Source organism: Bufo bufo, chromosome 6, assembly GCF_905171765.1.
Source record: "Bufo bufo chromosome 6, aBufBuf1.1, whole genome shotgun sequence".
Classification (NCBI taxonomy): Eukaryota; Metazoa; Chordata; class Amphibia; order Anura; family Bufonidae; genus Bufo; species Bufo bufo.
In genome coordinates, this window is record NC_053394.1 from 199,500,554 (window position 1) to 199,522,694 (window position 22,141).

General features: G+C 44.5%; 1 protein-coding gene across 3 annotated transcripts in view; it reads right to left on the bottom strand.

The window, feature by feature from the left end:
* ERCC6 (ERCC excision repair 6, chromatin remodeling factor) overlaps positions 1–22,141 on the bottom strand; it is a 293,153-nt gene that overhangs the window by 80,784 nt on the left and 190,228 nt on the right. For all 3 annotated transcript variants that reach the window (XM_040435004.1, XM_040435002.1, XM_040435003.1), the window contains 3 exons: positions 16,293–16,409; positions 15,257–15,352; positions 14,877–15,095 (listed from right to left, as the gene is read on the bottom strand). In XM_040435004.1, the coding sequence (XP_040290938.1) occupies positions 14,877–15,095; positions 15,257–15,352; positions 16,293–16,409 (432 nt within the window). The remainder of the gene's footprint in view (positions 1–14,876; positions 15,096–15,256; positions 15,353–16,292; positions 16,410–22,141) is intronic.

A 22,141-nucleotide genomic window follows, 5' to 3' on the forward strand; every position in this document is an offset into this window, starting at 1 on the left:
CTATGTTAAAGATAATACAAACGGATCCGTTCTGAACGGATCTGCACGAAACGCGTGTGTGAAAGTAGCCTTAGCTAACAAATAAAAATTTACACACAATGAGACAAATGCTTAGAGCTGCTGCTGACTTTATTCAGAATTTGTAAATTCAACCCTATACTTGAAAAGGCACTGCTTACATAACAGGCAAAATATTTATTCAGTCACAGAAAACAATGCACTATAGTAATAGATGCAAGCATAACATATGGACTAGGCCCTCACTCTAATGATAAAAACTCAGACTCTTAGCCAATACATTTTGATCAAAAGACATGTGTGCCCACCATCCCAGCGCCAAGGTGGTCTCAGTACAGGCAGGTCCTACGCTAAACCTACATATGCCGTTATGCAATTATGTTCAGGAGCACAGACCCTGCACATATAGTGTGTTGCTCCTAGTTACCTCTATGTGCATCAGCAACTAATGAGAGGAGGAGCACGCACACCTATATGTACCACCTTAATCAAGGTCGCCTCTCAGATAGGTGGGGCAAAAGTGCACATGAATGCTACTCCCAGAGTAGGAGCGCATTCACACCTAATGCTGGGTTCACACTTGAGCGTTTTACAGCGCATTCAAACGCGCTGTAAAACACTCAACACATGAAAACCAGAACCAGGCCCTGGTTCTCACTTGAGCGTTTTACAGCGCGTTTGAACGCGCTGAAAAACGCCCTACGCTCAAAAAAGTTCTTGAGCTTCTTTGGGGCGTTTTGTCACGCGTTTGCGGCCAGAGGACACTGCTGTCAATCACACAAACGCGCGTAATACGCGCGTTGACTATGGACAAAAACGCGCGTTAAACGCGCATATCAAATACGCTCAAGTGTGAACCCAGCCTAAAGGTGATATTCCTTCAAGACAATTTAAACAAATCACAGAAAAAAGATGCAAAGCATCCTGCACGATATGATAGTTAATATGCGGATGTGCATGGCTACATTTATAAAGTCACAGAAAATAATGCACTATAGTAATAGATGAAGGCATAACATATGGACTAAGGGTACTTTCACACTTGCGGCAGAGGATTCCAGTAGGCAGTTCTGTTGCCGAAACTGCCGGCCGGATCCGGCAATCCAGACGCAAACTGATGGCATTTGTCAGACGGATCCGGATTGAATGTCATCCGGAAAAACGGATCCGGTATTTTTTTTTTTTTTTGCATTTTGAAAGGTCTGCGCATGCGCACATCGGAAAGCCGGATGCGTTTTGCCAGAACACTTAATGACGGATCCGGCACTAATACACTTCAATGTAAATTAATGCCGCGGTATTTTCTAAGTCCAAAAAAGTAAGAGGGACTGAACTGATGCATCCTGAACGGAATTGCTCTCCATTCAGAATGAATTAGGATAAAACTAAATCAGTTTTTATCCAGTATTGAGCTCCTGTGACGGAACTCAATACCAGAAAACAAAAACGCTAGTGTGAAAGTACACTAAGCCCTCACGCTAATGATAAAATCTGAGACTCTTAGCCAATACATGTGTGCTCACCTACCCAGCGCCAAGGTGGTCTATGCTAGGCCTGCACGATATATCGCCAAAGCAATCGTATCGCGATAATCGCCGATTGCTATATGGCGATTTGGCAGACCCAAAAATGTTGCGATTATTTTTCGCTTTATAAAGACACACTGTGCGTCTCATAAAATGATTGTTGACTTTTTACGTGTCCGACACCGATTTATCGCCGGCCGCTATGCTGCGGCTGAAGATACATCAGTTACAGTGCGGGGAGGGGCTGGAGGCATTGACTGAAGTAATGCGCCGGCCGGCCCGCTCGTTGCAGTGCATTCATAGTGAGTACAGAGGCTGGTGATTTTATCAATAGGAGTTTCAATAGGAGAGCGGTTGTTTCAGCAGTAAAGAAAGACTTTGCATAGAAAGACAGTTATGTGTGCAGTTTAGGAAATATGAGGACACATTAAGTAATGCTATGACACACAGGGCCACGAGGGGGACCAGCATAATAAGGAGATTTTTTGTGAAACTCACCTGTAAAATCTTTTTCTCGTCTATTCCATTGGGGGACACAGACCATGGGTATAGCCTAGGTCATTACTAGGAGGAGACACTATGCAAATAAAAAAAGAAAGCTCCTCCTCCCTGGGCTATACCCCAATGTTCCACCGGGAGGACCCCAGTGCGTGCAAAAGCAGTAGGAGAGGGAGACCAAAGCCATAGAGACCAGAACAATGGAATACCGCTATTGGACCGAAAACCTTCAGGACCCGAAGAACTAAAACTAACCCTTCCTACAACAGGTAAGAATGGGAGGGAGCTGTGTCCCCCAATGGAAAAGACGAGAAAAAGATTTTACAGGTGAGTTTCACAAAAAATCTCCTTTTCTCGCACATTCCATTGGGGGACACAGACCATGGGACGTCCTAGAGCAGTCCATGGGGTGGGAAAAAACCAGCACCTCCAGGAGAAAACACCCAGTGGTCAAACAGGAACCACCGCCTGCAATACCTTGCGCCCAAGGACAGCATCAGCCGACGCCAAAGAGTGCAACTGGTAAAACTTTGTAAAGGTATGCAAGGAAGACCAGGTGGCCGCCTTACAAAGTTGAGATGCCGAGGCGCGATTACGCCTAGCCCAGGAGGCCCTGGTGGAGTGCGCGGTAACCCCCGGCTGGGGAACCCTGCCACGGGCACGATAAGTCGTGGCAATAACCGACCAAATGCATCGGGCTACCGAGACCTTGGAAGCCGCCAGACCTTTACGAGGCCCTTCTGGAATCACGAAAAGGGAATCCGTACAGCGGAAAGAGGCAGTAACCGACAGGTACACACGCAGAGCCCGGACAACGTCCAGGGAATGGAGAGCGCGATCCTTGCAGTTCGCCGGAGCTGGACAAAAAGAGGGCAGGACTATATCTTCATTAAGGTGGAAGGTGAAGACCACCTTGGGCAAAAATGAAGGGACCGGGCGCAGCACCGCCTTATCCTGATGGAAGACCAAAAAGGGCCCCCTACAGGAAAGCGCGGCCAGCTCCGATACCCTCCTGATCGAGGTGATCGCCACCAAAAAGACCTGACCCTTCAGAGAGCTCAACGACATCCCCATCTCAAGACCCGACTGGAGAAAGGAGAGGACCACCGGAACCGAGAAACGAAGGGGAAAAATGCCCAGTTTCTCACAAAATGCAAGAAAGGCCTTCGCGGACTATAGTATATACGGGATGAAACTGGTTTTCTGGCCTTGATCATGGTCTTCACCACAGAGTCCGAGAAGCCCCTCTTCTTCAGGATGGCGGTCTCAACAGCCATGCCGTCAAACGCAGCGACCGTAAAATCTGGTGGAAGAGCGGTCCTTGAGACAGTAGATCTAAGCTCCAGCATGTTGATCGGAAGGCGGGCCTCCTCCGCCGACCAAAGCCCCTGCACCGTCCGGGTCTGTAGAACACCATCCCAACCTAGGAGGCTGGCGTCAGTGGTGATGACTGTCCAGGAGATCGGAAGAAAGGACCTCCCTGAGATCAAGTTTTGGGGGGACAGCCACCACAAGAGGTCCGCCCGAACGCGAGGAGGCAGACGGCCTCGAGATGCCAGACTGTGCGACGTCCACTGTAGAGGCCGAGTGTGAAACTGGGCAAAGGGGACGGCCTCGAAGGAGGCCACCATCAGCCCCAGAACCCTCATGCACTCCCGGATGGAGAGTTGTCGGGAGCGCAGTAAGAGAGATACCGATTCCTGAATTTGAGGACTTGGAACTCGGAAGGAATACCCGAGCTGCCGTGGTGTCCAGAACCATCCCTAGGAAGGTCAACCTCTGTGAGGGGAGAAGAGATGACATCTGGACATTGATGAGCCAGCCGAACTGCTCCAGAGTCTGAACAGTGATCCGGACGCTGTCCCTGGTCTGGGGAAGGGAGAAAGGATGCAGCAGTTCCAAAATAAATTAAAAAGTATGCTTTACATAGCGTATAAGGGTGATGTCACAGCACAACGGGAATCTAACAGGGGAAGAGGTGAAAGTAATCCTCCTCCTCCTCCCACGACCACGCCGGCAAGGACAGGACGCTTTACAGACGTGTTGTTGATGAAGGACATGCAGAGCTTTTTAAGTCCTACGCATCGCCACAGCCCTTCGGGGTCCACCCTCAGAGAACGACTCGACCGACTACCTCGCCTTAACTGCAGATATCGACACTCTGAGGAGCGATGAACCCCTTGACTACTGGGTGTGCAGGCTTGACCTGTGGCCTGAGCTATCCCAATTTGTGATAGAACTTCTGGCCTGCCACGCTTCAAGTGTCCTGTCAGAAAGGACCTTCAGTGCAGCAGGAGGTGTTGTCACTGAGAAGAGAAGTCGCCTAGGTCAAAAAAATCTAGATTACCTCACCTTTTTTAAGATTAATGAGGGATGGATCCGAAGGGACTGTCAGTGGGCGATACATTCGACTAAAAAAGGCCTGATGAGATGAGCTGCCTTGGGCTAAAAATGGTCCACACGATGCTGTATTTTATCTTGCCGGATGACTTGCGTGACTTATCCGCCACCAACTAGGGTTCAAGCTGCAATGTTTTAGGGCACTTTCTGCCTGGGAAACAAACATAAATTTTTCTGGCCGCTGCTACAGCAGCGGCTGCAACAATACCTAATTTTTCAGGCATGTGTACGTGCCAAATTTTTCTGGCCTCTGGTGCTGCACTGTGGCTCCAAAAACCAAAAAAAAAAAAAAAAAGGCACGTACATGTGTCAATTTCCCTTCGTGATCATTACCTTGTCGTGGTGAAGGGGCTTGCGTATCACAATGAAGCGACCACCTCTATGAGTGTGTTGGCAATGGCGGCACACCCCAGATGATAAGGTCGTTGCTTCATTGTGAACAGACCAAAAGCGATCGGCTGGATAATTTTGCATAGAAAAAACATGAATTTTCTTTGTGATCATCTAAGGTGATCATTAAAGCCTACTAGGCCAACAATGGGCCCACACTGGCGAATCATTGTTTTCTGGGTCACTTAACTGTCACTGAACTACCTCAGCACGACCATAGGCTTTGTAAAACCCCCATCGCCTGCAATCAACCAAACGTGCGCACGAGCACAGTCATAACTACACCAAGATTGCCGCATAGAGGTATAAAATTTATGTCATGAGTGTGTCAACTATTGACAACTCTTTGCGGTTGTCTAAAATCTATTCCATACACGTCCCCTTATAGGGATTAAACTGATAAGAATAGAACTACTTACCACACCACTCCTATCTGGTGGCACATTAGATTGCACGCGCAGTGCCCCAAATTTGAAGTAGGAGGACCGACCAAGCATCTTTTTCCATCTCCCGGTTCCTAAAATCGATGCCATATACACGTCCCCTGATAGGAATAGTACTACTTAACAAACCTTATAATAATGCAGAGAGAGGCAACGCAGAGAGAGGAGTCTGAAGAAGAGGAGTCAGAGGAGGAAGGTGGCTTTGAGGAGGTGGAAGACCAACCACAGCAGGCGTCCCAGGGGGCTTGTTGTCACCTTTCAGGGACCCTTGGTGTTGTACGTGGCTGGGTGGAGGAAGGGAGCTTCAATGACATCAGTGAGGACAAGGAACGGGACATGGCTAGCTTGGTATCCAACCTTGTGCAAATGGGGAGTTTGTGGTTGTGCAAATGGACTGTTTGCGGTTGTTTGCGGTGCGTTAAACGGGGAGTTTGGTCTGTCACTGTGAAGCGGGCGTAACCCTTACACTACCTGATCGATACATCATACCTGATGTTTTATAGCACGTTATTCCAAACAATTTAGGACTGTTAGGTGATTTATGCCCTTTATGGATTAAAACCAGACTCTGTGTCAACTATGTAATTTTCCATGGATCCCCCTCCGGCATGCCACAGTCCAGGTGTTAGTCCCCTTGAAACAACTTTTCCATCACTATTGTGGCCAGACAGTCCCTGTGGGTTTTAAAATTCGCCTGCCTTTTGAAGTCTATGGCGGTTCGCCTGTTCGCGAACATTTGCGGAAATTCACGTTCGCGAATGGAAAATTTTATGTTCGCGACATCTCTATCCATGTACTAGTTTAGTAGCTCTTCTCTGAACTCTCTCCAAAGTATCAATATCCTTCTGAAGATATGGTCTCCAGTACTGAGCACAATACTCCAAATGAGGTCTCAGTAGTGCTCTGTGGAGCGGCATGAGCACCTCCCTCTTTCTACTGGCAATGCCTCTCCATATACACCCAAGCATTCTGCTAGCATTTCCTGCTGCTCTATGACATTGTCTGCCTACCTTTAAGTCTTCTGAAATAATGAACCCTAAATCCCTTTCCTCAGATACTGAGGTTAGGACTGTATCACTGATTTTATATTCCGGATCGTGAGTTTTTACGCCCCAGTTGCATTATCTTGCACTTATCAACATAAAATTTTAGTTGCCAGATTTTTGACCATTCCTCTAGTTTTCCTAAATCCTTTTCCATTTGGTGTGTCCCTCCAGGAACATCAACCGTTACAAATCTTTGTGTCATCAGCAAAAAAGACACACCTTACCATTGAAGCCTTCTGCAATTTCCTCTGTTGTCTGTCCCTCAGCCATTGCCTAATCCATTCAACAATCCAAGCACGAAGACTGCAATTTATTGATAAGCCTTCTATGTGGGACAGTATCAAAAGCCTTACTAAAGTCTAGCTAAGCGATGTCTACTGCACCTCCACCATCTATTTTAGTCACCCAATCAAAAAAAATCAATAAGATTAGTTTGACATGATCTCCCTGAAGTAAACCCATGCTGTTTTTCATCTTTCAATCTTTCTTAAGTATGGTTTGCATTAATTTTCCCACTATTGATGTCAGGCTTACTGGCTTATAGTTGCCCGATTCCTCCCTACTACCTTTCTTGTGAATGGGCACAACATTTGCTAATTTCCAATCTTCTGAGATGACTGCTGTTACCAGTGATTGGTTAAATAAATCTGTTAATGGTTTTGCTAGTTCACCGCTAAGCTCTTTTAATAGCTTTGGGTGTATCCCATCAGGCCCCTGTGACTTATTTGTATTAATTTTAGACAGCTGACTTAGAACCTCTTCCTCTGTAAAGACACATGCATCAAAAGATTTATTAGTCTTCCTTCCTAACTGAGGTCCCTTTCCTTCATTTTCCTTTGTAAAAACTGATCAGAAGTATTCATTGAGGCAGTCAGCTAGTTCTTTATCTTCTTCCATATACCTTCCTTTTGTTTTTAATTGCTAATTCCTTGTTTTAGTTTCCTTTTCATTTATGTATCTGAAGAATGTCTTATCGCCTTTTTTCCCTGACTGAGCTAATTTCACTTCTGTATATATAACAAAATGCAACACTGCGCGCTACCATATAGATGAATAGACAGCCAATAACTAAACAAACGCCTACCTCCTTATCACGCAATAACACAGAAACGCTACAAACATATATCACTGTGTCCAGGTCCTACCTTAACTCAGGTGTGTCTGTTGCGATACAGTGTTCTGCGGCGGTCCTCGTGTCTTTTCTGTATGTAGTACAGAGCAGGGAGAGCAGATCCAAGGGAGGATGGCTGTAGCATAGGCTATCTAATATTATTAAAAGTATTGGGAATTCGCCCCGGCCGGTGGCAGAATATTCCCGTTACCTGTTTAGCTGGCGCTCACGTCTGAGCAGGTGACGTCACCGCAGGTGAGCTACGGATAGCAGTGAGGGTCACACTTCCTACGCGTTTCGAGTACAAGCGGTACTCTTCGTCAGGGAATGTTACACTCACTGCGTTTGTTCTTGTCATTTATAGTCCATGCTGTCCATCTCTCCCTCTCCCCCGTCTCCATTACTATTCAAAACCAAATAATTCAATTTCTGAGTTCAAGCCCTTTGGCAACATTGCATCTAGGTTAAATATCCATTCCGTCTCTTTTTTTGATTGTTTCTTTATATAATCTCCACCCCGAGCATCCATTTCTACCTTTTCTATACCCATAAAAGACATACCTTCTAATTGTCCTCTATGTACTTCCGTAAAATGCCTAGATAAGGGATGTCCTATTGATTTTTTCTTTATATTGTTCATATGTTCACTGATGCGTTTTTTTAATTTTCTCTTAGTACGTCCAATATAAAGTTTATCACAGGGGCATTTGATCGCATAAATTACCCCTTCTGTATTGCAGGAGATATGTCCCCTTATCTTTTGTTCAAAGCTACCCTCAGTTTTTTATGTGCTGTATTTTTACAGTATTTTTTGCTGTACTTCTACATGGGGCACATCTTTTACAGGGAAAGAAGCCTTGTGGGAGATTTCCTTGAATATTGATCTTTTTACCTAGTATTCCTGCTCCTTTACTAGTTGAAGCTATCTTATTGCCTATGTTGGTTGCCCTTTTATATATGAAGACTGGTGTTGCTGGTATGAGATTACCTACAATCTTGTCTTCTTTCAGTATGTCCCAATATTTTCTTACAATTTTTCTGAGGATATAGGTTTGTGTGTTATACGGGATTATAATGGGTGGTATTTTATCTTTCATTTCTGTTTCCTTTTGTTTTTTATGTTCATTTTTCTTTGTTATTAATTTTTCTCTTTCTATCATTTTTATTTCTTTTTTCTGAGCTTCCACTATATCCTCATTGTATCCCTTTGCTGTAAACTTTTTACCTAAAATTTCTGCCTCTTTCTCATATTCTTTAGTTTCAGTACAGTTTCTTCTTTGGCGAAGGAATTGACTCCTAGGTATATTATCTAACCATCTGGGCAAATGGCAACTTTCTCTATTAATATAACTATTTGAATCTGTGGGTTTTGAGTAGGTTTTTGTACTAATATGGTCCCCTGTGGCATAAATAGTGAGGTCTAAAAAATTAATTTCATAATTACTGTGAGTCAAAGTAAAATCCAGATAAAATTTATTTTTATTAATATCCTCTAAAAATAATTTAAGTGCATACTCCCCTTTATCCCAGATAAAAATGACATCATCAATGAAAACGCCGCCAGAGGACGAGGCCCGCCCGGAGCTCGCCGTTGGGGTGTATGTGATCTGCCTCCCACCGTCCAACGTATAGATTAGCGAACCCCGGGGGGAACCTCGTCCCCATCGCGGCCCCCCATGTCTGTAAATAAAATTCATCTTTATATTTAAAATAATTCTTTTCTAATATAAATAAAATACATTCCCCTATATACTCAATTTGAACACTATTAAGTTCCCCTTTTTGGTATAAAAAAATGCTTCGCTGCTGCGCATCCTTTTTGGTTTTCAATAATGGAATATATTTTTTATACCAAAAAGGGGAATTTAAGTGTTCAAATTGAGTATATAGGGGAATGTATTTTATTTATATTAGAAAAGAATTATTTTAAATATAAAGATGAAAAAAAACGCATCAGTGAACATATGAACAATATAAAGAAAAAAAATCAATAGGACATCCCTATCCCATTTTACGGAGGTACATAGAGGACAATTAGAAGGTATGTCTTTTATGGGTATAGAAAAGGTAAAAATGGATGCTCGGGGTGGAGATTATATAAAGAAACAATCAAAAAAAGAGACGGAATGGATATTTAACCTAGATACAATGTTGCCAAATGGCTTGAACTCAGAAATTGAATTATTTGGTTTTGAATAGTAATAACGGAGACGGGGGGGGGGTGAGATGGACAGCAAGGACTATAAATGACGAGAACAAACGCAGTGAGTGTAACATTCCCTGACGAAGAGTACCGCTTGTACTCGAAACGCGTAGGTGGTTTGACCCTCACTGCTATCCGTAGCTCACCTGCAGTGACGTCACCTGCTCAGACGTGAGCGCCGGGAATATTCTGCCACCGGCCGGGGCGAATTCCCAATACTTTTAATATTAGACAGCCTATGCTACAGCCATCCTCCCTTGGATCTGCTCTCCCTGCTCTGTACTACATACAGAAAAGACACGCGGACCGCCGCAGAACACTGTATCGCAACAGACACACCTGAGTTAAGGTAGGACCTGGACACAGTGATATATGTTTGTAGCGTTTCTGTGTTATTGCGTGATAAGGAGGTAGGCGTTTGTTTAGTTATTGGCTGTCTATTCATCTATATGGTAGCGCGCAGTGTTGCATTTTGTTATATATACATATCTGTGTTTTGTACAGCTGGTCTGCACATTATCCTACATAGCAGGTTACGGGACTGCTAGAACACTGCTGCGATTTTTTATGTGGTGAAGCGCCAGTTGAGAATATTACATGCACTAATTTCACTTCTGCCTGTGCTTTAGAAGCTCTTATAACTTATTTGGCCTCTCTCTGCCTAATCTTATAAAAATTTGCCTGTCATCCTCTTTTTTTTATTTTTTATAATTACTAAATGCTATCTTTTTGTTTTTAATGATTTTGGCAACTTCTGCCGAGTACCACAGTGGTCTCTTCCTTTTTTTGCTTTTACTGAGAAGCCTAATGCAATTATCTGTTGCCTTCAATAGTGCCATTTTTAAGTAGTCCCATTTCTCCTGGACTCCATTGAAACTGTTCCAATCTGATAGGAACTCTAAGGCTGGGTTCAGACCTGAGCGTATTTGATATGCGCGTTTAACGTGCGTTTTTGTCGCGCGTTTTTTGCAATAGTTTGACGCGCGTTTGTGTGATTGACTGCAGTGTCCTATGGCCATAAACGTGCGTCAAAACGCCCCAAAGAAGCTCAAGAACTTGTTTGAGCGTAGGGCGTTTTTCAGCGCGTTCAAACGCGCTGTAAAACGCTCAAGTGTGAACCCAGCCTTATACCACTAATCTAATTTTAGAAAAGTCCGTTTTTCAAAAATCTAAAACTTCTGTTTTTGTGTGGTGTGACTCAGTCACTGTACTTATAGTAAACCACACTGACTGGTGATCACTAGATCCCAAGCTTTCCCCTATAGTAATATCAGATACCAAATTCCCATTTGTGAATACTATACTATTGTGAATCTTATGCTGGCCCACCTCATGGCCCCATGTCTTATAGCACACATCCCCTCCATAACCGTGCCATCCACACATCCCCTCCATAACCGTGCCATCCACACATCCCCTCCATAACCGTGCCATCCACACATCCCTTCCATAACCGTGCCATCCACAGATCCCTTCCATAACAGTGCCATCCACAGATCCCCTCCATAACAGTGCCATCCACAGATCCCCTCCACAACAGTGCCATCCACAGATCCCCTCCACAACAGTGCCATCCACAGATCCCCTCCACAACAGTGCCATCCACAGATCCCCTCCACAACAGTGCCATCCACAGATCCCCTCCACAACAGTGCCATCCACAGATCCCCTCCATAACAGTGCCATCCACAGATCCCCTCCATAAGTGTCATCCACAGATCCCCTCCATAACAGTGCAAATAGACCTCTAGCACAATTCCCTTAAAATATCTCATATCGTTATCACAATTTTTAGGGCCCTAATCGCAATCGCACAAAATTCCCATATCGTGCATCCCTACGTTATGCAATTATGTTCAGGAGCTCAGACCCCAATTAGGCCTCTTTCACACGGCCGTTTTTTTTTCCCGTTTACTGGCCGTTTTTTGCGGTCCGTATACGGTCCGTATACGGAACCATTGATTTCAATGGGTCCGCAAAAAAAACGGAATGTGTTCCGTATGCATTCCGTTTCCGTTTTTCCGTTTTTCCGTTCCGTTTTAACATAGAACATGTCCTATATTTGGCCGCAAATCACGTTCCGTGGCTCAATTAAAGTCTATGGGTCCGCAAAAAAACGGAATGCATACGGAAGTGCATCCGTATGTCTTCCGTATCCGTTCCGTTTTTTGCGGATCCATCTATTGAAAATGTTATGCCCAGCCCAATTTTTGCTATGAAATTACTGTATACTGTATTTGCCATACGGAAAAACGGAACGGAAAAACGGAACGGAAACGGAAACACAACGGAAACAAAAAACGGAACAACGGATCCGTTTAAAACGGACCGCAAAACACTGAAAAAGCCATACGGTCGTGTGCAATAGGCCTTAGTGTGAGGGCTTAGGCCTCTTTCACACTTGCGTTGTCCGGATCCGGTGTGTACTCCACTTGCCGGAATTACACTCTGGATCCGGAAAAACGCAAGTGTACTGAAAGCATTTGAAGACTCGTTCCGTCTTCAAAATGCTTTCAGTGTTACTATGGCACCCAGGACGCTATTAAAGTCCTGGTTGCCATAGTAGGCGCGGGGAGCGGGAGAGCGGTATACTTACAGTCAGCGCGGCTCCCGGGGCGCTCCAGAATGACGTCAGAGCGCCCCATGCGCATGGATGACGTGCCATGCGATCACGTGATTCATGCGCTTGGGGCGCCCTGACGTCACTCTGGAGCGCCCCGGGAGCCGCACGGACGGTAAGTATGCTGCTTCCCCGCTCCCCACTACACTTTACCATGGCTGCCAGGACTTTAGCGTCCCGGCAGCCATGGTAACCATTCAGAAAAAGCTAAATGTCGGCTCCGGCAATGCCTTTCAATGCCTTTCAATGGGCATTAATTCCGGATCCGGCCTTGCGGCAAGTCTTCAGGATTTTTGGCCGGAGCTAAAAGCGCAGCATGCTGCGGTATTTTCTCCGGCCAAAAAACGTTCCGTTCCGGAACTGAAGACATCCTGATGCATCCTGAACGGATTTCACTCCATTCAGAATGCATTAGGATAAAACTGATCAGGATTCTTCCGGCATAGAGCCCCGACGACGGAACTCTATGCCGGAAGAAAAGAACGCAGGTGTGAAAGAGCCCTTAGTCCATATGTTATGCTTGCATCTATTACTATAGTGCATTATTTTCTGTGACTTTATAAATGTAGCCATGCACATCCGCATATTAACTATCATATCGTGCAGGATGTTTTGCAAAATATTTATTTAACCATATGTACTATTAACAAGAGTAATTAACTGTTTGTGCATGAAAGAAAAGCATTTTTATATCACTAATTTAACAGTTAATTCACTAAATTACTCAGTTAAAAAAAAAAAAAAAAAGAATTATAGATTAAAACTAATGCAGGGGTGTGGAAATCGTATTGCCCGACGCACGAGACATGCAGTTCTGGGCGTCAGGCAGGTAGTTTGTTCAGTAGCTTAGCCCTGCTGCGGGGAAGTAGCAGGGCTGAGATGGCTTTGTTTACCGGAGCAGTGGAGGCAGTGGATCGGCGACGAGCTGGGCATGGAGAGGCGTTCCCATGGTGATGGGGACGCTTGAAGTTAAAATATACCAAAAACTCCGATCCGATGGTATATTCTAAACCAGAGGTGTTCCCATACGCACCTCTGACAGGGCGCTGCCATCTGCAGCACCTATGGTGTTAATAGCGCGGACGGCAGCTCCCTGTCAGAGGTCGGGTGCCGGGAATGTTTCTACAATGTTTGCATTGGTGGGCAGTGCGCCCTCCCTCCCTGGTATTTAAATCATTGGTGGGCAGTGCGCGTCCCCCCCCTTCCCAGTATTAAACTCTACTGAAGTCCTGTCTGCCATGGTCAGTTACTCAGCAGCATTATACTTACATGCACTGTGGCCACCCGGCGCTCCTTCTTGTAACTCACAGGTCTGCGCGGCGCATTACTATAAGCATAAGCAATGCGCCGCATAGACCTGTGAGTTACAATGCTAGGACTCCGATCGGAACTGCCGCTGCCACCAATATTGGGGGGGGGGGGAGGGTGAGGGCACACTGCCCACCAATGATTTTAATACCTGTAGAAACAATCCCGGCACCCGACCTCTTACAGGGAGCTGCCGTCCGTGCAATTAACCCCTCAGGTGCCGCGGATGGCAGCGCCCTGTCGGAGGTGCGTCCCCATCACCATGGGAACGCTTCGGATTTAGAATATACCATCGGATCAGAGTTTTTCTGGTGTAGTGACAGCGTGGGGAAGAAGAAGTTACAGAGCTGGAGGGGTGGAGCAATGAAAGATTCCGTCACGTCGTGGGGGAGGAGCAGTGACAGAGCTGTTACAGAGCCAGGGGCATTGATAGAACTCTCAACTCTGCCAGCATCCCTCAGAGGACCCCCTTTCTGCAGGTGTTGTCAAACTGGGAAGGTGAGGGGCGTCCTTTCCATGCCACATCAGCAGCTAATTTGCCTAAACCACATAGAGGTACGGGTAGTAAGAGCAAGAGTGTGCACTAAACTAATGCTGTGATCACATTAAGGCCTCGTTCACACCAGGGAGTGCATTTCGGCCTGATTCTGTCCAGAATGCACTGCACTGCGGCCGGCTAACTATATTGTGGTGCAGGAGGGGGCGTAGTGGTCTGTTGAAGTGATTGGCACCATAACCATGCCCAACGGCTGCAATGCGATCGGCTTCACAGGATCGCAAGTCACATTATGCCTGCGGTCCAGTCCAAACAAAATGCTGCAAGCAGCATTTTGACCGGACCTCAGGCAAAATTGTGCCTTGCGATCCCGTGCATCCGATCGCCTGCGGCTGTGGCTACGGTGCCATTCACTTCAATGGATCGTCACGCTCCCTCCTGCCCCACAACATAGTGAGCCGGCCGCGATGTAGTGCATTCTGGACAGAATCATCTGGTGTGAACGAGGACTAAACTTAGAGTCATTTCACACCACAAAGACTGGAACGCAAGACAGCCACCACCCTGCATAAGGAAGCGTGGTGGTGGATTGAAATATGGTTTTGATTTAAAATTATTTTTTGTATCAGGACAAGTAGATTGTCATGAGGGACAAGTAGATCGAGGCCCCGCTTTAGTCCTTCGACAAGTAGTTTTTTATTTTTATTTCCACACCCCTGTAATGACAATCAATAAGATGCCATTAAATCCCATGCTGTACGTGTAACCACAGAAAAAAACACAACTGGCAATGTAACTGTTTAGTGTAACTCCTAACCTGTCGTGACTGAGTGAAAAGAAGAACTCTATGTCCTTGGCGATGCCAGATCTTCAGAAGTGACTCTACTACTATCATTTTTCCTGACCGCTTCCAGTAACCAAACTGCTGTTCTTCTTCTAGATCCTCTTCTTTGGTCCCTTTAAGAATTTTAGTTCCACCTGTGAACAAATCTGGGTGATTGCAGATTTTTCTCAAGGCAATCAGACCAGGAAACACCTATCGGAAACAAATAGCGATCCAACATGATGACCTTTAGCTTAACATAAGAAAAAGAAGCTATTATAATATGGATATTATAACATATCTGTATTACTGTCCAAAGATCTTTGTTAACTGAAATAAAGTAGAGAATTATATACAAGTATATGACTACCTACCTGCATGTCACCATTCAGTATCCCATACACTACTTTGGAGTCTATGAAGGTCTGGTAAACCTGTGTCTGCTCATTTGTCAGTCGGCAAAAGAGAACCTGAAAGCACCAAAGTAACTAATAATACAGAGCTCTACAATGTCATGTAAAAATCAAAGCAAACTGAGAATGATAGCTACATAGTAATACGGTTGAAAAAAAAGACACAAGTCAATCAAGTTTAACCAAGGGGTAGGTGGGGACAGGAATTTTAGAAAAAGGGGAATGAAACACAAGTTTCTACACATTTTCATAAGCATTAGGGCCCATTCACAAAGCCGTATGAACGGGTTCGCACCCTTTCCGCAATTTTCCACATCCCGTTCCGCAGCCCCGCAAAAAATATACTGCATGTCCTATTCTTGTCCGCAATTGCGGACAAGAATAGGCATTTTCTATGAGTGTGGCGGCCATGTGCGGTCCGCAAATTGCTGAACGCACACGGCGGGTATCTGTGTTTTGCGGATCCGCAATTTGCTGACTGCAAAACACAAACGGCTGTCTGAATGAGCCCTTAACGTCATTTACTTAAGAATTCATCTAACCTCTTTTTTAAAACTGTCCACTGTTCTTGCTGTGACCACATCCGGAGGTAGTCTATTCCACAGATTTACAGTTCTTACAGTAAAAAAGCCTTGACGCCTCTGGAGACTGAACTTTTTCTTCTCCAGACAGAGGCAGTGCCCCCTTGTCTTTTGAGGGGGATTTTTACATGGAACACCTTTTTGCCATATTTTTTGTACGGGTCATTTAAATATTTGGATAGGTTTATCATGTCCCTCAGACGTCTCTTCTCAAGACTAAATAAATTAAATTATTTTAATCTTTCCTCATAACTAAGACCCTCCATGCCCCTCATCAGTTTAGTTGTTCTCCTTTGTACTTTTTCCAGTTCAAAAGCATCCTTTCTATGGACTGGTGCCCAGAACTGAACCGCATATTCCAGATGAGGCCGCACCAAAGCTTTGTAAAGTGGTAATTTTAGATCCCTGATGGTCACCTGCTCATTCTTGTCAGGAAGAGACAAGCTCATCTTCACATCTGCCTTCATACGTCTCAAGAGATAAGGGTTTATGGTGTCGCGCAAAACACAGGCACATTTGTATGCAGTTTTTACCTATGAAATAAAATAAACAATAATTAAACATTTAATTTGTTTGTTCCAAATTACTCAGAGTAGACTAGAAGTCATACTATTCTTGAAGGCTAAGAAGAGTAGTCTTTATAACTTCCAAAAGCTTCAGGCAAATCGCTTAAAGGGAACCTGTCATTTATACATTTACATTCCTGCTCATTTTGGGCTTTGAAGTCAATGAGGTGGACCTATCAGTGATTGACAGCTATCTGTATGCACAGTCATCCTTGACTGTGTATGTTCCTCAAATTCATAGGCCAGAATGAACAGGAATTCAAAATTATAAAATAATAAAGTTTTACTGAATCTCTTCATAAAACTAAATACGGTAATAATCTGCTCAGCTCTCCCTGCTCTATAAAATGCTGCCTGCAACACTATGTTTAACGTGACAGGTTCTCTTTAAAAGTACCAAAAAAGTAACTAAAATTGCTTGTGTACCCCAACATTTAAAGGAGCATTCTTTGCACAGAATTAAAACCTCAAATCCTGTCAACAGCTATCTGAGGGATGAGCGAACTTCATGTTTTGAAGTTTGGTTTCAGCATTTGGGTCTACCACGGAACATAACGGAATTCCATAATGGAATTCAGGCTACACCCAAACTTCAAAACATGAAGTTCGCTCATCTCTACTGTCTGATTTGACTCTTTTCCATTACCAATTAATTTATTCATTCAGGCTTTTTTTTAAGAAATAAAAGGTTTTATATGCCATAGAGATGAATTCGTTTTTTAATGGGTCATAGATTAACAGAATAAGGCCTCATGCACACGACCGTTGTTTTGGTCCGCATCCGAGAAGTCGTTTTTGCGGCTCGGATGCCGACCCATTCACTTCAATGGGGCCACAAAAGATGCAGACAGCACTCCGCGTGCTGTCCGCATCTGTTGCACCGCAAAAAAAAAATCTAGCATGTTCTATTCTTGTCCGTTTTGCGGACAAGAATAGGCATGTCTACAATGAGCCGCCCGTTCCGTAATTTGCGGACCGCAAAAAAAAGCACGGTGTGCATGTAGCCTTAGACTGAGCTCTTTCATGCGAATCCTGCTTTTAACAGTGAAAGTGTGAAATAACAGTTAGTACACTAAAATTCTTAGAGGTTGCCCATAACAGCACAAACTCCTTTTCACCTCATTTGGAGGATAATAAACCATATTAACATTCAAGTCCAAGCACATGTGCGGAAACGCAGAAGAAAAAAACACAACATTAAAAGGGGTTCTCTAGGACCACAAAAAAAGATCTGAAGTCACTTTGCGAGTATAAACTACACCCCTCAAGGTATTCAAAACTGATTTTACAAACTATGTTAACCCTTTAGGTGTTGCACAAGAATTAATGGAAAATAGAGATACAATTTAAAAATTTCACTTTTTTGGCAGATTTTCCATTTTAATAATTTTTTTCCAGTTACAAAGCAAGGGTTAACAGCCAAATCAAACTCAATATTTATGGCCCTGATTCTGTAGGTTACAGAAACACCCCATATGTGGTAGTAAACCGTTGTACGGGCACACGGCAGGGCGCAGAAGGAAAGGAATGCCATCCGGTTTTTGGAAGGCAGATTTTGCTGGACTGTCTTTTTTGACACCATGTCCCATTTGAAGCCCCCCTGATGCACCCCTAGAGTAGAAACTCCAAAAAAGTGGCCCCATTTTAGAAACTACGGGATAGGGTGGCAGTATTGTTGGTACTAGTTTAGGGTACATATGATTTTTGGTTGCTCTATATTACATTTTTTGTGAGGCAAGATAACAAGAAATAGCTGTTTTGGCACTGTTTATTTTTTGTTATTTACAACATTCATCTGACAGGTTAGATCATGTGATATTTTTATAGACCAGGTTGTCACGGATGCGGCGATACCTAATATGTTAACTTTTTTTTATTTATGTAAGTTTTACACAATGATTTCATTTTTGAAGCAAAATAAATAATGTTTTAGTGTTTCCATAGTCTGAGAGCTATAATTTTTTCAGTTTTTGGGCGATTACCTTGGGTAGGGTATGATTTTTGCGGGATGAGATGACTGTTTTAATGACACTATTTTGGGGTGTGTGTGACTTTTTGATCGCTTGCTATTACACTTTTTGTGATGTAAGGTGACAAAAAATGGTTTATTTGGCACAGTTTTTATTTTTTATGGTGTTCATCTGAGAGGTTAGGTCATGTGATATTTTTATAGAGCCAGTCGATACGAACGCGGCGATACCAAATATGTATACTTTTTTTATTTATGTAAAAGTTTTACACAATAACAGCTTTTTTCAAACAAAAAAAATGATGTTTTAGGGTCTCCATATTCTGAGACATAGTTTTTTTATTATTTGGGCGATTGTCTAAGGTAGGGGCTTATTTTTTGCGGGATGAGGCGACGGTTAGATTGGTACTATTTTGGTGGGCAAACGCCTTTTTGATCACTTGCGGTTGTACTTTTTGTGATGTAAGGTGACAAAAAAATGGTTTATTTAGCACAGTTTTTATTTTACTTTTTTTTACGGTGTTCATCTGAGGGGTTAGGTCATGTGATATTTTTATAGAGCCGGTCGATACGGACGCGGCGATACCTAATATGTATACTTTTTTTTTATTTATGTAAGTTTTACACAATAATATTTTTGAAACCAAAAAAAATAAATCATGTTTTAGTGTCTCCATATTCGGAGAGCCATAGTTTTTTTCAGTTTTTGGGCGATTATCTTAGGTAGGGTCTCATTTATTGCGGGATGAGATGACAATTTGATTGGCACTATTTTGATCGCTTGCTATTACACTTTATGTGATGTAAGGTGACATAAATGGTTTATTTAGCACAATTTTTATTTTTTACAGTGTTCATATGAGGGGTTAGGTAATGTGATATTTTTATAGAGCCGGTCGATACGAACGCGGCGATACCAAATATGTATTTTTACTTTTTTAGGGGAAAACTTTAATTTTTACTTTTTTTTTCACTTTATTTTTTGTCCCACTTTGGGACTTGAACTTTTGGGGGTCTAATCCTCCAGGGGGCTGGATCTCACAGGCTCTTCACCGAAAGGCAGCGCGATCCCTCAGGAAGGCATCGCGCTGCCTTCCATGTCATCGGGTCCCCCCCACAGCCCCATGGGGACCCGATGGCACCACCGCCGCCGCACCAGGTAAAAGGCGTCAGTGATCGGAACTATACATGACGTATCGGTACGTCATGGGTCCCTAAGAGGTTAATAACTATTTTCCCCCTTAGGGGCTAGAACCTGGGATCTTTTCACCCTAATAGAGCTCTATTAGGGTGAATAGGACTTCACACTCTCCCTGTTGCCCTGTGTACAGTACACACAGCAGCAGGGAGCTTACCATGGCAGCCAGGGCTTCAGTAGCGTCCTGGCTGCCATGGTAACAGATCGGAGCCTCAGGATTACCATGCTGGAGCTCCGATCTGCTCCCATCTCTACCATAGAGCCGCACTCGAAGCGGCAAAGAGCAGTGGTTGGCCACCCCTGTATTAGGGCATGCTGGGTGTTGTACTTTTGCAACAGCTGTAGGGCCGCAGGTTGAGCATCCCTGCTCTATAGAACAATAAGGAAGTGGAAAAAATGGCTCAAGAGTCATTGAAAAGGGTTTAAGCAAAAACCCTTCTGTCTTGTGTGAGGGGACTGGTTTGACCCTTGCTATGCTGCCCTTACTTCTCTATTTACACCACTGTTCATAGGGGGTTTGACTTCTGGATCCTCCAAAATCAGCTGTTTGAAAAGGATGCTGGTGCCTCTACTCTGCATGTAATATGCTTAGTAGTTGTATATTTTAGCACTCTCATAAAGATAACAAAATTACTTTCTCGCCAAGTTTATCAGGGGACACAGAAGACCGTGGGTATAGTTGCTGCCACTAGTAGGCGATACTAAGCAGAAAAAGGGTTGGCTCCTTCTACCACCTACACCTTTCCTGCAGACAATTCGCTAATCAGTTTGTACACGAACAGTAGAAACATCCAGGAGACTTCCGGTTCCGGCGCCGCCATGTGAGGACGCAGCGCTCAGAGCTCCTGCATACCGCCGAACATTATTGTCATTTTGGAGCGCAGGGAACTGCTTTTCAGCCCTAAAGGACGTCCGACTGACACCACTTACCTGCATCTAGGAGCCGATGGAAAGATATCTCCTCCGGAGCGGGCAGAAGATCACAGGTGCGCAGCTAGCAGCCTCACAGAGCGCGGCAAAAATGGCGGACACTCAGCCACTAGTATTCAGGGAGGAGGGCTCTCAGAGTACCCAGGGAGACGGGTCCCCTCTAGGTGGCACGGCCACAATAGATTATAAACAACTAGCCATTGAAGTGGCAATGCGTATAATGCCGGACATCCAGAAAACACTGGAAACGACAATACTGGCCTCTTAACTCCCTGAGGGAAGAGGTAAATCAGACCAGCATACAAGTTGGGGCCCTGGAGAAAGAGCTGCGGTCTTTGCAGCAGCAAGCGGGGGACACTGAGTCTATATTGAAATCCCAGCAGCACGACTTGGAATACCTGCGGTTTAAGGTGGATGACCTGGAAAACAGGTCACGCCGCAACAACCTGAGGGTGGTTGGGCTGCCTGAGTCCATTAAACAACTGGACCTTTTAGATATATGTGAGAAAGAACTGCCAGAGGCCCTGGGCCTAAAGTTTTTCTGTCGAGTGGAGAGGGCCCACAGGATTGGTCCGGAAAGAGGCGCCACTAGGGACTCTAATTCGGAGTCTCCCCGCAGTGGAGATGGGAGACCTCGCCAAGTTATTTTTAAACTGTTGGATTTCAATGATAAGGTGGCTTTACTCCGCAGTTTTCGTAGAAGGCGACACCAGATAACCATAAGGGGCCACAAAATTTTATTGTTTGAGGACTTCTCGGCTGAGGTGGCGAAGAAACGCAAGGCCTTTAGCCCGGTCTGCACTGCACTCTACCAAAGGGACATCAGATTTCAGCTTCTTTTCCCGGCGGTTCTAAAGATTCACAGAGCACAAGGAGGGACTATCACTTTTAGATCTCCCACTGAGGCAGAGGAGGCCTTGGATGAGATTATTGATTCAGAGCAGCATGATATACCACTCTCTCCCCAACGGTCTACCTTGAAGGACTCATTGGTTCCAGCTGCTGGACGAGGGAATGACCGTTCGCGCAATGGCCAGGAAAGACCCTCCAGAAGAGGACGTTGGCATTCCTCAATTCTAAATGTGGTTGAAACTCAACCCTTAGGGGTAGAATTTTGTTAATGCTGCTAAGCTGTTCCAGATTAAGAATGTTTTATTATTCTGCTTTATGCTCCATACTAGGGCCGTTATTGTTCAGTTGTACAGATTGCAATTGTTTAGGCTAGGTATGTGAGAGTTCTGCCATGGCGGAAAAAAGGAAAGTCTATAACTAGATTTAGTGACGGCGGACACCACCTAGCCGTACCCGGTCCAGTGGACTGGTACCTGCTGCCACACACCTAGGCAGTTCTATTTGGTTGTACTTATATTGATTTTTGCTTGTGTTTTCTGTTCTCTTTCCCTCCTCCCCTTTTTCCTTCCCTCCTCCCTTCTTCCTTGGCTTTCTCTGTCTGGGGATCCGTACATACCGGAACTGAAATGAAAATTATATCCTGGAATGTCAAGGGCTTACGCTCCCCGCAGAAGCGGTCAAAGATTTTACGGCACCTAAAGCGTCTTCAACCTGATGTAGTTCTCCTGCAAGAGACGCATCTGGAAGATA